At 44.8% G+C, this 14,326-nt stretch overlaps 1 protein-coding gene across 7 annotated transcripts in view; it reads left to right on the forward strand.

Moving 5' to 3' along the window:
* The window catches only part of KIAA0586 (KIAA0586 ortholog), a 77,084-nt gene extending 70,610 nt beyond the window's left edge, over positions 1–6,474 (forward strand). For all 7 annotated transcript variants that reach the window (XM_071557281.1, XM_071557282.1, XM_071557287.1 and 4 more), the window contains one exon: positions 6,105–6,474. In XM_071557281.1, coding sequence (XP_071413382.1) covers positions 6,105–6,250 — 146 coding nt within the window. In that variant the 3' untranslated portion in view covers positions 6,251–6,474. The remainder of the gene's footprint in view (positions 1–6,104) is intronic.
* The last annotated feature ends 7,852 nt before the right edge of the window (positions 6,475–14,326 follow it).

Consider the following 14,326-nt stretch of genomic DNA (forward strand, 5'->3'; position numbering starts at 1 on the left):
GCCCTAAAAAGCACATTTCTGCCAGAGCTGAGCAGGGCCACCTTCTCCACAATAACCTAAATAAGCCTATGGATTCAAGGCAGCCAGGGCTGGAATAGCTCTGGAGGACGAACTGGTATTCGTAAGGAATGGAGAATAACTTTCTCCAAACAGTTGGATTATTTGAGAAACTGTTGATGGTCCTGCTTATTCCTGAGAATGTTGCATTATTCTACCACCTCGAGGCTGTGTGGCTAATTCTTTACCTTGTCCACTTCCAGAGCCATTAAATTCCAGAAGCCCTGAATAGCCAGTATGCACAATACAGCTACACATGAGTCTGAACTGGAAATATTCTGTAATTATAGTCAGTAATAACAGCAGGACTGACATGGCAGTGTGTTTTCACCTTTCAGTGTAGGCACCAGAATTCCTTACATCAAAATATGGATGTTTTTTATTAGTGTGTGTTAGCCCAGCAAGTCTGGAATAACTGTGATTTTGCTGGAAGTGCTTTGTGTTGGATTGCTCTGCTTGGGAACTTGCCTGGACAACCACATATGAAAAAGAGTGAATTCAGTTTGGTATCAGATGCCCTGGGAGACACGGATGGGACACGTATTGGCACAAACACATCTGTTCTCATGGCTAAGAGGAGCAGATAAGAGAGGCTGGGAGAGCTGGGGTGGTTCAGCTTGGAGAAGAGAAGGCCCTTCTAATGCCTAAAGTGATCCAGAAGAGCTGGAGAGGAACTTTGGACAAGGGCATGGAGGGACAGGACAAGGGGGAATGGCTTCCCACTGGTGGAGGGCAGGGATACTGGGGAGAAATTCTTGGCTGTGAGGGTGGGGAGGTCATGGCACAGGTTGCCCAGAGAAGCTATGGCTGCCCCATCCCTGGAAGTGCTCAAGGTTGGACAATTCTTGGAGCAACCTGAGATAGTGGAAGGTGTCCCTGCCATGTTGGAACTGGATGAGCTTAAGGCCCCTTCCAACCCAAACCATTTTATGATTCTATAAAGTGTTTCCACTGATAGTGGTTCTGTTACCTTTGGGGCTGTAGATATTCTTCTGCTTTGCTTTAGTCATTACTGTAAAGAATTTCTGACATCTCTGTTTCCCTGCTAATGGTCTTTGTAATTATATACCAGATGTAAATCTTTTTATGTAGGGAAAAAGCACAATGGGGAAATGACACAGGAAAAAAAGAAAGGCACTTTCATTGAAGATTTTTAGATGCAGTGACAGATCTGCAGGTGCTGTGCTATCCAAGTGCTTGGAACACTTGAGCTAATGCCATCTGGAGGAAGTTATTTGTTGGGACAGGACAGTGTTTTAAACTTTGAAGTCAAGAATAAACAAAGTGAAGCAGCTGGAATCTGGCAGAAGAAGAAACGAGCCATTCCTGTCAGCCCGTGCTATTAGAGGAATAAGAGCACTGGAGTTGTTTTTACATATGCTTGGAAGTTTATTCTTGCTCTAGAACTGACCTGCTTCAGTGGGTATGTTGGGGAGTAGAGGGAGGATTGTTTTGAAAATTTAGGAAGTAATATGTAGGTAATTACAGTAATTATGGCTCTGGTTTTCTACTGACACAACAATCTGATTCTTCAAACCTCTCCCTGTTCATTGTCTTGATGGAGAGGGACAGTTTACACGGGCATGGAGTGACAGGACAAGGGGGAATTGCTTCAGAATGAAAGAGAGTAGGTTTAGATGGGATATTAGGAATAAGTTCTTGCCTGTGAGGGCAGTGAGACCCTGGCACAGGTTGCCCAGAGAAACTGTGGATGCCCCATCCCTGGAAATGTCCAAGGCCACATTGGGTGAAGCAACCTGGGATAGTGGAAGGTGTCCCTTCCCATGGCAGGGGATCGGAACAAGATGATCTTTCAGGTCCCTTCCCTGGAAATGTCCAAGGCCACATTGGGTGAAGCAACCTGGGATAGTGGAAGGTGTCCCTTCCCATGGCAGGGGATTGGAACAAGATGATCTTTCAGGTCCCTTCCAACCCAGGTTTTGATAATCTGATAACACTTTTCCCTTACAGGGTATGGATCTGCTTCATCTCCAGATCAATTTAAAACCAGAGTATTATTTAATAGATGGACATGGAGTCAAAGGAGTTAAAGCACATGGTTCTCATTTGGCTTAAAACTCAAGACTTGTTTAGTCTTTTTTTATTTTGCCAAATAGAAAAATCTAAAAAAAAAAATTTAAACATTTTTCTTTTTTCTTGTTGTTGCCATATGGTATTAGAACCAAACCTCCCTTCAGTTGGGTTAACTCCTTTTTCATTTGTCATCCATTCACCACATTCTCATCTATAGCTTATTCTCTGTGATGGTACCTTGTAGAGTAAAACTCCCTTCACAGGTCACTGGATGGTTGACACACCATTAATTTTTATGCTTCTGTTAAACAAAGGTCTGGAAATTCAGTACTGTACATGAATTTGTTATAGATTGCCAAGAACAGGAAAAATCTCTAATCTGAAATCTGACCTTTTCCATCAGTGGGTCACTGAGATGTTTTCAGTCACTGGGAAGTTTTTACCAGTCAAGGACTCTCACACTCTTACTGAGTGTCAGCTTTCACAGTTTATAGGAATTTATCCTGTTAGATGGTGACAGAGAATTTGGAAAACTGGAGGTCACCTGAGGTCACACGCTCCAGTTATTGGATTTTAACAAGGAAAATTTTTATAAATGCACCTAACTGCATGATTAGAAAATTGTGCTGAGCACTCCCAGAGTCTCTAAAGAGAGGGGGAAAAAAGTCATGAAGATTACCTGCCTTCCTGCCCTTCCCTGCTTTGTAAAGGGAAGAATTTTCCATTCTGTTTTTGTGGCATATCAAAAGATTATAACCACTGCAATTGGCATATTTGTGCTGATGAGGAACTCGGTGTTTAAGAGGAAACCAACTTAGTATTGGGATAAAATGGATAAAATGGAATATCACATCATTAAAGAAGGAGCTGGCACGGGGCTATAAAGCTTTGTGGTTACATTCAACAACAGGTAGCAAAGACAAAACATGTGTGAGAGTGACTTAGTAGTTGCATTTTTGGGCCAATGTAGAGATTCAGGATGAGCAGCTTTCCATCCTGGGTAGTTACAGACATGGAGCAGAGTCTCCCATGTAGCTGAAATAGCATATCCAGAGTTTTTTCACAGTTAAAATGCTAAAAATCCACATTCTGCATTTTCTTTGTGTATCTAACAAAGTCAAAATCTTCAGATTTGTCATTTAAAAAGGGAAATGTTGACTTCGGGTATTTTTAAATTTAAACTTATTTAGATATCTTGGGACCTGGTAACTTTTCTGTTGAGCAATTAGAAGGAATTACCCTTTTAAGTTTTTGTCTTTTAACATTTTATATCCAAAAATTGGACCATAGTCTGTCTGTAAAACATATTAGAGTATGTGTTAGGAAGAATACAGAGTAATATGATACTTTCTTTTAACACTCCCAGAATCAAAGACTTGAGAAGTTACCACAGAGCCTTGGGATAAGGGAATATTCTTTTCTCCTTCCATTTTTTCTTTTTTTCCTTTTTTTTTTCTTTTTTTTTAACAAACCTGAAAACAGCTGTTGAAACAATGACATCATGGAATGTGACACGACCCGTGGAAATTATTAACAAAGTTGAGCCTTGAAAGCATCAAGCTCCATGCAGAGCTGCTTTGGTGTGTGGGATGATTTCCAGGGTTTCCCTGGGCATTACACAGTCATGTCCATGTCTGCCCAAACAAACCCTTTGCTTTTCTTCAGTTCCCTTCCCCAACAACCTGTTTGTGTCACACAAACGTGGCTACAGACTCGAACCATGAAATCACAGAATGGTTTGTGTTGGAAGGGACTTCAGAAACCATTCAGTTCCAACCCTCTGCCATGGGCAGGGACACCTTCCACTAGCCCAGGTTGCTCCAAGCCCTGCCCAACCTGGCCTTGGACACTTCCAGGGATGGGGCATCCACAGCTTCTCTGCCCAACCTGTGCCAGGGCCTGCCCACCCTCAGTCAAGAATTTTTTTCCTGATATCTAAACCTGTCCTGCTTCAGCTTCAGGCCATTCCCTCTTGTCCCATCACTCCATGCCCTTGTGAAAAGCCCCTCTCCAGCTCTCTGGGAGCCCCTTTAGCTACTGGAAGGCTGCTCTGAGGTATCCCCAAACCCTTCTCCCCTCTGGCTGATGTGCTGATTCTCTGGGGACACAAAAAATGCTCTTGTGCTTCTGCTGCCTTCCCGAATGGCAGCAGGCTGGGCTGGCACAGGTCACCCCAGGGACTGGCTTTACTGTCTTTGGCCTCATCCATGTTTGACTTCCCAGGCTGTTGGCTGCTGGTGTAGCATGGAAAACACTGGATGGAATTTTATCTTAGCAGTGAGTTTTTGTTTTAATTAGCCATTTGCAGTGTGCTTTGCTGCAAGTCAGATGAATGCAGATTACTGCTTCAGTGACATAGTAGATAATTAACTGGGGGAAAAGAAAGCCTAACTTCTTGGTTTTATTGGGAAAATAGTGTTCTAATTGCCTAGTCTATCACAGAGGAAGGGAGAATTGTTACAGCTTCCTGGAATGAAAACAAACTCCAAGGCAGCCTTTGCTGTTGTGCAGGGACTCAGATATCTGTTTGTTTTGCTTGTAGCTGCTGCCCTTAAATGTCCCCAAGACAACTGAAATCTCAAAATGCTCTTTCTCTAGTTCTGTAAATGCTGTTCTTCCAATGCCATTTTTCCTGTCCTCCTTCATTCTGTCTCCAGCCTGATCCGTGCCTTGCTTTCCTGCTCCATGAATTGATTCATCTTCTCTCCTTCCCCTGGCTAAATATACTGATTTCTGCCCATGATCCTTCTCCCATCCCATCTCTGGGGTCTGACTAAAGGTTATTTTCTACCCTTTCAGTGGTTCCCAGACAGGAGGACGGAGCACTGCAATGATCCATCACAGGTTGTGGAAACTGTGGGATGCTGATGTGGCACTGACAGGGCTGTGCAGGGTCTTGTCCCCGTCCCAGGGTGTCCCACATTTTGCCGGGTCATGTTGCAGGAATGGGAAGTGGAAAAATGCCCTCTCAGAGTTGCTGGACAATGAGTGTGGCTTGTAAAGTCCTGCAGGGGACTCTCCAGGGGGAAGTCTGTGTACATGGGAGAATGGAAGAAGCCCAAAGGAGAAGCAAGAGGGACTCCCAATGAGCCAGGGAAATGGGGGGGGAGAGGGAAGAGGTAAAACAACTTTTCACTTGGATTTTGAGCAGCTGAAGCCTTGACAGGGTGTTTTGCTCCCTAGAACTTGTACCCAATGGCTTCACCTTGTGTTGCTTTGCTGTTTATGATCATTTATAGAGATGTGGCCTTGAACAACATGGATGTTTTCTAAGAGCTTGCTGCAAACAGACATACACATGGATAGAATTTAGAAATACTCTGAGTGTCTATGGATCCCATTTCAATCCTGTGGAAAACACCAGTATAGTTTTGAAATTGTTCTGGGTCTACTGGAGAATGAATAAATATATTCATGTATGTTTGTGTTTGTATCTGTATGTAAATACAACTCAGTTTATAAATAACTCAGTCTTGCCACTACCTAAAGGGGCCAGCAAGGAAGCTGAGGAGGGACTTTATACAAGGGCATGGAGTGACAGGACAAGGAGGAATGAATGGCTTCAAACTGACAGAGAATAGATTTAGTTTGGATATTAGGAAGAAATCCTTCCCTGTGAGGGTGGGCAGGCCCTGGCACAGGTTGCCCAGGGAAACTGTTGAATGCCCCATCCCTGGAAGTGTCCAAGACTAGGTTGGATGGGACTTGGAGCAACCTGGGATAGTGGGAGGTGTCCCTGCCCATGGCAGGGGAGTTGGACTGAGATGATCTTTAAGGTCCTTCCCAACCCAAACCATTCCTTGATTCTGTATATGCACAGAAATTCATCCCTTTGTTACCTGATATGGAGAATTTTGATGGCTAAAGCAGCACCCTTTGAAATGCCTCACACTGTGGGCAGTCTGTGTACTTTTATTTCCCTGGAATACAGAGATGACTTCGGTAAGGTCCAGTCATTCGTCACAAACAGCAAATAATGACTTTTGTTTTTCTTTTTTCTGTTCCTTTTTCAGGAGAAGATGCTGCCCCACATTTGAATGCCCATGTTTGTGCAGCACAGGTGTCAGTGCAGCTGCCTGACATGGACACAGACACCGAAACACGGAGCGTGAGCAGCGCACGACGGGGTTCGGATTCCTCAGGGACAGACACGTTTTAAACCTTATGGCTTTTTGTGACAGTCACTGTCTGAAGATTTTGTCCTTGGTACATTTGTCTGTCTAGTGTGATAGTCTGGGTGTTCCATCAAAATAACACTCTTTCAGAACTGTTTATATTTCGCTGTTTTTTCTGATTATTTTGTTATTATTTTAAATTAAGGCAGTGATTCTGCCTAGAACATATCAGGTATGTTTAAGCAAATAAAATGCAGTTCTTTCAGAATCGTTGTGAGTTTAAGTCACTAAAGGCCTTTTAAATATTTATTGTATTACAGGTGAAAGTGATTGGTATTAAAATCCACTGCAAAGGTCTCTCTCACTGATGGGGAAAAAATCTTGGTTCAGTATCACCTCAGTACAGTCAAAATGTTGAGCCAAAGGAAATATATTACAAACCAATCTGTTTCTATGTATCTTCAGAGCCTTTTCATCCTTAGAAGTCTGCTAGGATAAGACAGTTACTCCAAGCTGTGTGTAAAAGAGACCATTAGTCTTTGTATTGTTATTATGAGGAATTTCTTTTTTCAGAATTACAAGAAATGTTGACATTTTTATGTTTGTTTCTCTAAAGATTGTGCTTTTTTCCCCATCTTGAAACACATCTGAATGCAAGATTGTGTGGGTAAGGTTGTTTTTTTACATTTTTAATGTAATATTTTTTCCTTCTCATGAGACAGAATTACTTCTGCAGTCTCAGCCCTCCAGAATCAGGATAATGTCAGTCAGAAATGCCACAGTGATGGTTTAACAGCAGGAGTGCACGGGCATGGTGCCACCCTCCCAGGGACTGCTCCATTTTTTGTTGCCTCCATCAGGACAACGGGATAGGTCCAGCAGTGACAGGAGGAAGGTAGGATTGTCTGCCACAAGAAGCATCCAAACAAACTAAAAAAGAGGAATTTAGACACATTCCAGTAGGAAAACTAGGAAAGAACTCTTCTCCAGGCAGGGCAAACACAGCTTTTGCTCTGTTCCTCATCCACTCTGAGCTTTTCCCCTGTGGAAAAGAGGAGATGCTGTGGCAGTTTCAAAGACATGGGGTGTGAAGGCATCTCGCAAAAGCTTGGGGGAAAATACTCCTGTTGGGTTGACTTGTGCCTTGTGATACCAGAGCATAAAACATCCTCTGCATGGCTTCACTGCATCACTTCACAGAGGCACTTTGTTGTTGCGGGTGCTCATAACTCTGAGCAGTTCCCATGACTCTGATTTCATCTCTCCTTAAGGGAGAAAAATTAGAAAATCCTTTTGGTTTTATGTTGATCTCATTGACTACAAGGTTGAGTTGATTTGCTGCAGAATCTGCAAGGGTAAATGGAAAGAGAGAGAGCTTCAACCCTTCAAGGTCAGTAATATCCTGAGGATTCAGCTTTAAAGGGTGTCTCTCAAGCACCTCAGAGAGTTTTGCTCTTCACTGTTGTGGCAGACACGAAAATAACACTGTTGGGGGGGTGAAAGAGTGTCAGGCTTTGTGCAAAATGCAACATCACTTTGAAAAAGGACAAATGACAGTCATGGAATCACAGAATGTCCTGGGTTGGGAGGGACTTTAAATACCATCCAGTTCCAACTCCCCTGCCATGGGCAGGGACACCTCACATTATCCCAGGTTGCTCCAAACCCCATCCAACCTGGCCTTGGACACTCCCAGGGATGGGGCATCCACAGCTTCTCTGGGCAACCTGTGCCAGGGCCTGCCCACCCTCACAGGGAAGAATTTCTTCCTAACACCCAGTCTATGAGAGGCATCCCTGGGAGATGGATTTCAGCATGTGATGCCACAAACATTGTCTCCAGAGGTGAAGCTGCTTCTCAACATCCTCAGGATCTGCACAGTTGTGGTGATTGCTGCTCTCTGTGGAACTGAGAGCAATCAGTTTATTGACCTGATCAATGCTTTATATAAACAGCACTGGGGGATGATGGAAATGTCCTTTTACCCTGCAGCAGGTTGCTACAAGTGATGGCACTAGAACAAGTGAGAGGATAAGCAAATGCAGTGGGGAGGAAGGTGCTTCTTAAACCAGCTTTCCTGCAAGAGAAAACCTTCATGAAACCATATTCCCAGGGCTCTGTCAGTGTGCTGGGTGTTTGAGGGTGCTGATGTATAATTCAGGTCCCCTTTGTTGCAGGGTGAGTAGCAGTTGAGCTGTGCCCAGGGCTGTGAGCCTGAATCAGGACTGTGCTTTGCTAAACAAAGTGCAATAAATTGGGTCAAGAACATATGGAGAGCTGACAAACAAGGGGCAGGGTGGGATGGGATGGAATAGGAGACAGCAGAGGGATACACAGGCAAGGAGAGTGCTCAGGAAAGGGTGAGGCAGCCCAACCTGTGGGAGGGGCCACTGGCTCCTCATACCAGGAAAATAACTGTGTTGGGCTTTCCTGTCTGCAGTGCTGAGCATCTCACATATTGCTCTAATTGTCTTCTTTTGCATTTAATCAAAGGTACTGTAATTGACTGAATCCTGATGACATGAGTTGTGTTTTGAGGAGAACATCCAGCAAATGCCTGGTGAATACCATTTTCAGTCAGTTTTGAAAATTCCCCGTAGGGTCGTGTTCTCTCCCAGCTTGTCGTGACTGACTGATCTTTTTGGAAGCTTCTGGGTTCCTGGCACTGGGCTTCAAAGATCTGCTGCTGGTGGGGGTTGCCCTGTGGGATCTGCTAATCCTTCATCCCCACTGCACCCTTTGCTGGTCCCACTCAAAGAGCATTTTGGGGAGGTGAAAAAGTCCAAACTGTTTGCTTTTCCTTCCTCCAGGCTCCCCCAAAACTCATTATCCTGCCACAAATATAAGGGGACCTCTGTAAATCTGGCACTCTGTGCATGGATCATATTACAAGTATTTATATCCCTAGGAAAAGCTGGGGGAGACAGGAGGATTGCTTTAGTTTTTATCTGAATCTCCATTTTGACTTTGAAATGGGGGGAAAAAATAAAATCGTATCTTCTAGAAATGTATTTAATTCTTACTGGATTCAGTCTTGTATTTCAGATTCCTGTAAGTATTTTTCCAGAGCTGGAAATGGTAAGCACATGTTCTGTGAGCACAGCCAAGCCTTGATAAGGAATTTGTCTGTCTGCATCTCCAAGTTCCATTTTGTTTCTACAGCTTTTATGGTTGAAAATGCACATTTCTCATGGGCACTCACGGAACTGAAACAGCGTGATTTGCAAGCTTGCTAAATGGATTTCTTCCAAGCAAGTCATTGGGGTATGTCATCAAAGCTTAACAGCATCAAATAGAATTCCACCCAGGAAAAGTATTAAGAAAACCACCTCTGTACAGCTCTATTTTTCAGTTAAATCTCAGCAGCAGAGCAGTGGTGGGGAGGGTGTTATTGGATTTCAGGACTGTAGCGTGGAAACCAAAGCCCTGGCTTTATTTTTTGGTTTAACTGAATTCCTGGTGAAGTTTGCTCGTGGTTTACACTGGGAAAGCACTAGGACAGGGGTGTTTGTTCATGGATGGCACTAGCAATAGAGTGAAACTGAAATGTCAGAAGCTTTTATATTTGCAGAGAATTTTTTCTGACTCTGATTAAGAAAATCTGGCAGTTTGGAAGTGAGTGGCTCAAAAATTCAGGGCTTTTTTTCCCTCCTCTTTCTCCTTCCTGAAGATTAAGGAGCTGCTCTAGGATAAGGGTGATGGCAATAAAGAGAATGGGTGGATCTAGAGAGACAACATGAGATTCCTGGCACAGGTGGAGATCCCAGGCCAGCCCTGGCTCTGGGAGAGGACTCCAGCCATGAGCTGGAGTTAGGGTGGCACTGGTGTCACCCTTCCCTGCTCAACTTATCTTGGATTTCAGCACAGGAAGCGGAAAATTTAATGTGCACACTTCATCTTGTCTGAATTGTGGGAAATAGGATAAAGTGAGGTTTTTGTTATTCCTCTTCATAGCTCAGAGATGGAGGTTGTCAAAATTAGCTGCTAAAAACATGTGCTGACCTTCCCAGGTGCTTCACAAATCACTGCAGGATAAGGTTTCTGTCCTGACGGAGCAAAGATGTGTGTGCCAACTTCCTCTTGGTGGATGGAGCGCTCAGATGTGTAAAATGACACCTGTGCAACAATTTTGCTGGATCCTGCTCTGAAATGTGGCCACTGAAGAGCTGAGCTGGAACCCTGCAGCTGTTTCACAGCTCCCTGTTAACACTCGGCACAAGTGCTGAAGGCAGGATTGCATCCTACAGGATTGGCACAACATGGGAAGTTCATCCCTTCTGTAGATGTCCAGTGGTATTTTGTGTGTGGAACTGGAAGCTGCCTTATAAACATTGAGCTACTTGCCTGCTTGGCAGGATTGTTCCCATGGAGATCTGTTTTTTATTCCCCTTTTTCTGCTGCACTCCTGATTTAGAATCATGTCTTTCGTAGGTTACCTCAAAATATTCTTTGTTATGATTGTTGTGTTTGTGCCTGCCCCAACCTTCCAGGACTTGGATGGGATTTTACTCCTTTGCTGGCCAGATCACTTACCCAGATCTTGTTGTGGTGTCCTCGAGCCAGGTTGAGGAACTGCAACAGAAGGTTTTTCCAGAAATCTCAAAAAAATTATGGAAGTCTCACTGCAGTGTTGTGGCCAGCTGAGCAGAGGGCAGAATAAGGCCTGGGCCCTGCTCCTGTGATGACCATAACACAAACCCACAATCCTGTGTCCATGTCTACAGCTTTTGTTAGGCTTTGGGTAGAATATAAAGCATGAGTTTGTCTTTTGCTCCCATTCTCTGCCTTGAGAGGTGAGCACAGAAAGGGGACTGCTTTAGTTCAGGGGTTATTTTCTTCCTTGCACATCGCTTCATGTTTAGGTTAAAAAACAGAAATTGAGAGAGAAAACAAATCAGAAGTGGGATCAAAAGCCTGTGAGGTGCCTTGGCCATGGAGGAGATCATTCCCCAGTGTTTCCAGTCCAAGAAAGGGCCATTTTTGGAAGAGGTGCTTTTTCACCCCCTCTGTGGAACTTGGGGCAGAGAATCATCATCATTCTGATCAGACTTCATCCCAAAGGCCCGTGGGTTTTCCAGGCTGATGGATCTGCACTAAAACTGAGGACCTTGAAGGGGGATGTGAAGCCCCTGAAATGCCTTAAACTAAAAACCAGTGGGGTTCTTGCCTGTGTAGTTGCTGTTTCAGGTCTAGGGTGGTTCACAGAAAAATAGCTGGGAAGAAAAGAGTTGCAAAAACCAGTCATCTGAAGAGATGAGCAGATGCTGAGCAAAGAACTTTACTAAACCCCCAAAACTAAAACCAATTAGGATGTAGCAATCCTGCTGTTGTCATCCTCTTTGCCAGTGAGCTGGAAGCCTGACCGGCTGCTGGGAGGGAGGTTTGAGAAGAAGACAATGAACTCCCAGCAGTGCTGGTCATCCTGCCTGCCCTGAGCAGGCAAAGCAGCAGCATGGACTCTTCAGACCACTCTCTCAGTTCTGCCCTTTCTTGGCAGGGGTGCCCAGCCCTGCAAATTAGGGTTTCTCACACTTCATATTGCCTGGAACTGGCTGCAGGCAGAGCCCTTCATGCAGGGGCACAGTGGGGTCATTCCCTGCTCTGCCATCTCAGCACACCAATTTCTCACTGCCAGATGAAAAGGTCTCTCCTGGTTGCTGCCTGTTCTTAATACAGATGCAGTTGTACTTCCCCTGCAGCCTGTTATCACCTGGACAGCTGACTGTTTGATCACCATGGAAAAATGTTGCCACTGAAACGAGGATTTCAGAGCTCATTTTTAATAGGTTCTGGGAGATGCCTCTTGCAGTGACATAGGATTTTGCTGGCTGAGTGGCATCCTGTCATTTTTTTTCACCCCCTTCTTTTTATTCTGACAGTCTTGGAAATTGTGCTCTTCCTGCGTGATGTGCCCTTGGAGAAGGGCATTCTGCATCCTGTCACATAAATACCATCTTCCCCTTCCCTGCTGTATTCCTTAATCAGCACCTATGGCAGAGCAGCAGGCACCGAGCCACGGATCAAACGTGGGCCTTGCTGTGAATCCCAGCATCTGCTGAGAGAGCACTGAGGTCTCCTAATACCGAGTGTTTAAAGCAGCTTTGCAGGCAGCGCAGTGCCAGGTGCCAGAGAATCAGGGGTTCCTCCGGCCCTCAGGCTTTGCAGCTCAAGACTGAGGAGGATTTCCTCTTCTGTGCTGTTGCGTCTTTGAACAGCTGATTTTGTTTTGAATCACAGAACCATGGAATGATTAGAATTGGAAGGGACCTTAAAGACCATTGAGCTCCAAACCCCCTGCTGTGGGAAGGGACACCTTCCACTAGACCTGGTTGCTCCAAGCCCCATCCAAATAGTTTTCACTGTTTTGTTGCCCCAGATCAATTAGCTAAAGTCATCTTTTCAATAAATGTTTTCCTTTTAAAAGGAGTCACATTCTTGCCTTCTCTAATTGTCATAAGGGCACTTTTCAGGGCTGGGAGTGCCAGGGGTTTTGTTTAGGTTCTTAAAGACCTTTATAGGGATGATAGTGGCTGGTTTCTGTAAATGCTGCTAAATCCAGGAGGGTGCAGAGGGATGAGGGAGGAACACACCACAAAGAGCCATCCTTGAGGAAAATGAAGAGCAGGAGCATAAGTCAAAGGGTGACAGATTCCCCTTTCATGCTTGTAGCAACAGTTTTGCATCTTTTCCTTGTATGGTTTGACAGGTAAAGATCCTTGAGGGAGTAACTCTTCTTGTTTTTCTCTGCACTGGGCCAGTAAATAACAGCAAAGGACTGTTCATCCCTGCCTACCTGAACTATTTGTGCTGTTATCTTAATTGCTTCATTCTCACAACCCACACTCAATCTTCTCAGAAAATCAGAGCCTTGAACTTCATTCCAGAATCTGGAGGAAATCTCACATCTCCCTGCCACTTCCCAGCCTCTCTCATTTACGAGAACAAACCCTATCTCTCCCTGCTTGATGTACTCCGAATTTCCTCAGGGATTATCCAAACAGAGCCCACGTGATCCTTTTCTCTCAACCCCTCTACAAATGGGAAGGCATAAATCACGGGGCCCTACAAATAAACACAACTGGCAAGATGTTATTTTTCTCTGTCTGAAGTACCAGCAGTTCTTTAATCTGCCGCCTCCTGGAAGCGTGTCTGTTCAGAGCAAGCACAGCCCTCCCGATGTACACACAGTGTTCTGCTGCCACTTCTCCCTACAGCAGAAACACTAAAAGAGACACAGCCAAGTGAATACCTCTTTTGCTGTTCTCACTTCTCCTCAGCTTGGCTCTGAAAGCAGAAAGCATTCCTGTTTGTGAGGAAAGGAATGGCTGGCTGAGAAAGGGAAAATCCTCACCGTGAAATCCCACTGCAGCTTAACTTTCAGGCTTGTGACTTTCATGTTATAGTTGGGGGGGTGTTGGGCATCATTAATTCTGAAAATACCCTTTCTTCAGCTTACAAAGAATAAGTTCTTGCTGTAACGAAAACAACTTGGAGCTGAACGCTTAAAAATGCTGCAAAAACTGGAGATGTTTTTGCAGTTAAACCTCGTCTGGAGTTCATTTAAAATAATCATGTTTACATGGAGGTGAATTAGTGCGCTGGGCTCTGCCAGTGCCTCTCCATAGCTGGAAGTACATGGCCAAGAATTATAACTGGTGACTGAGTCCCTGCCTGCTGCACCCCCAGGGATGTGCAGGAACCCAGAGGGGAGTGGTGGGAGTCAAAATCGCTTTAATCAGTGATGAACCTCGTAGGAATATTCCAGGGGGAATGAGTGCTGGATCCATGCTTTGCCTTTCAGTGCAAAATAACTATTTCTGTGTATGTAAAAGGTCACAGGGGTCTTACTGCTGTGTCTCTGCTGAGGGTGGGATTTGGTTTGCTGGCCACTGGAGGTGTCCACATCTCTGCTGTCCCTCTACACCTCCTTATGGCTTTTGAAACAGGCTCTCTAGGATGGGAGGCACCTCTGCTCTTGGACACTCCTCCTTTAGGGTAAGGCAGGGTTTTCCCTTCAGTGTCTCTGGCTGGCAGGGATCAGAAGTGGGACAGATGAACTCACCACCCCAAGGGTCATTTTGCAAAAGCAACATTGACCTGAGACCCTCTAAGTGAGCAAA

This window comes from Pithys albifrons, chromosome 6 (genome assembly GCF_047495875.1).
Source record: "Pithys albifrons albifrons isolate INPA30051 chromosome 6, PitAlb_v1, whole genome shotgun sequence".
Lineage (NCBI taxonomy): Eukaryota > Metazoa > Chordata > Aves > Passeriformes > Thamnophilidae > Pithys > Pithys albifrons.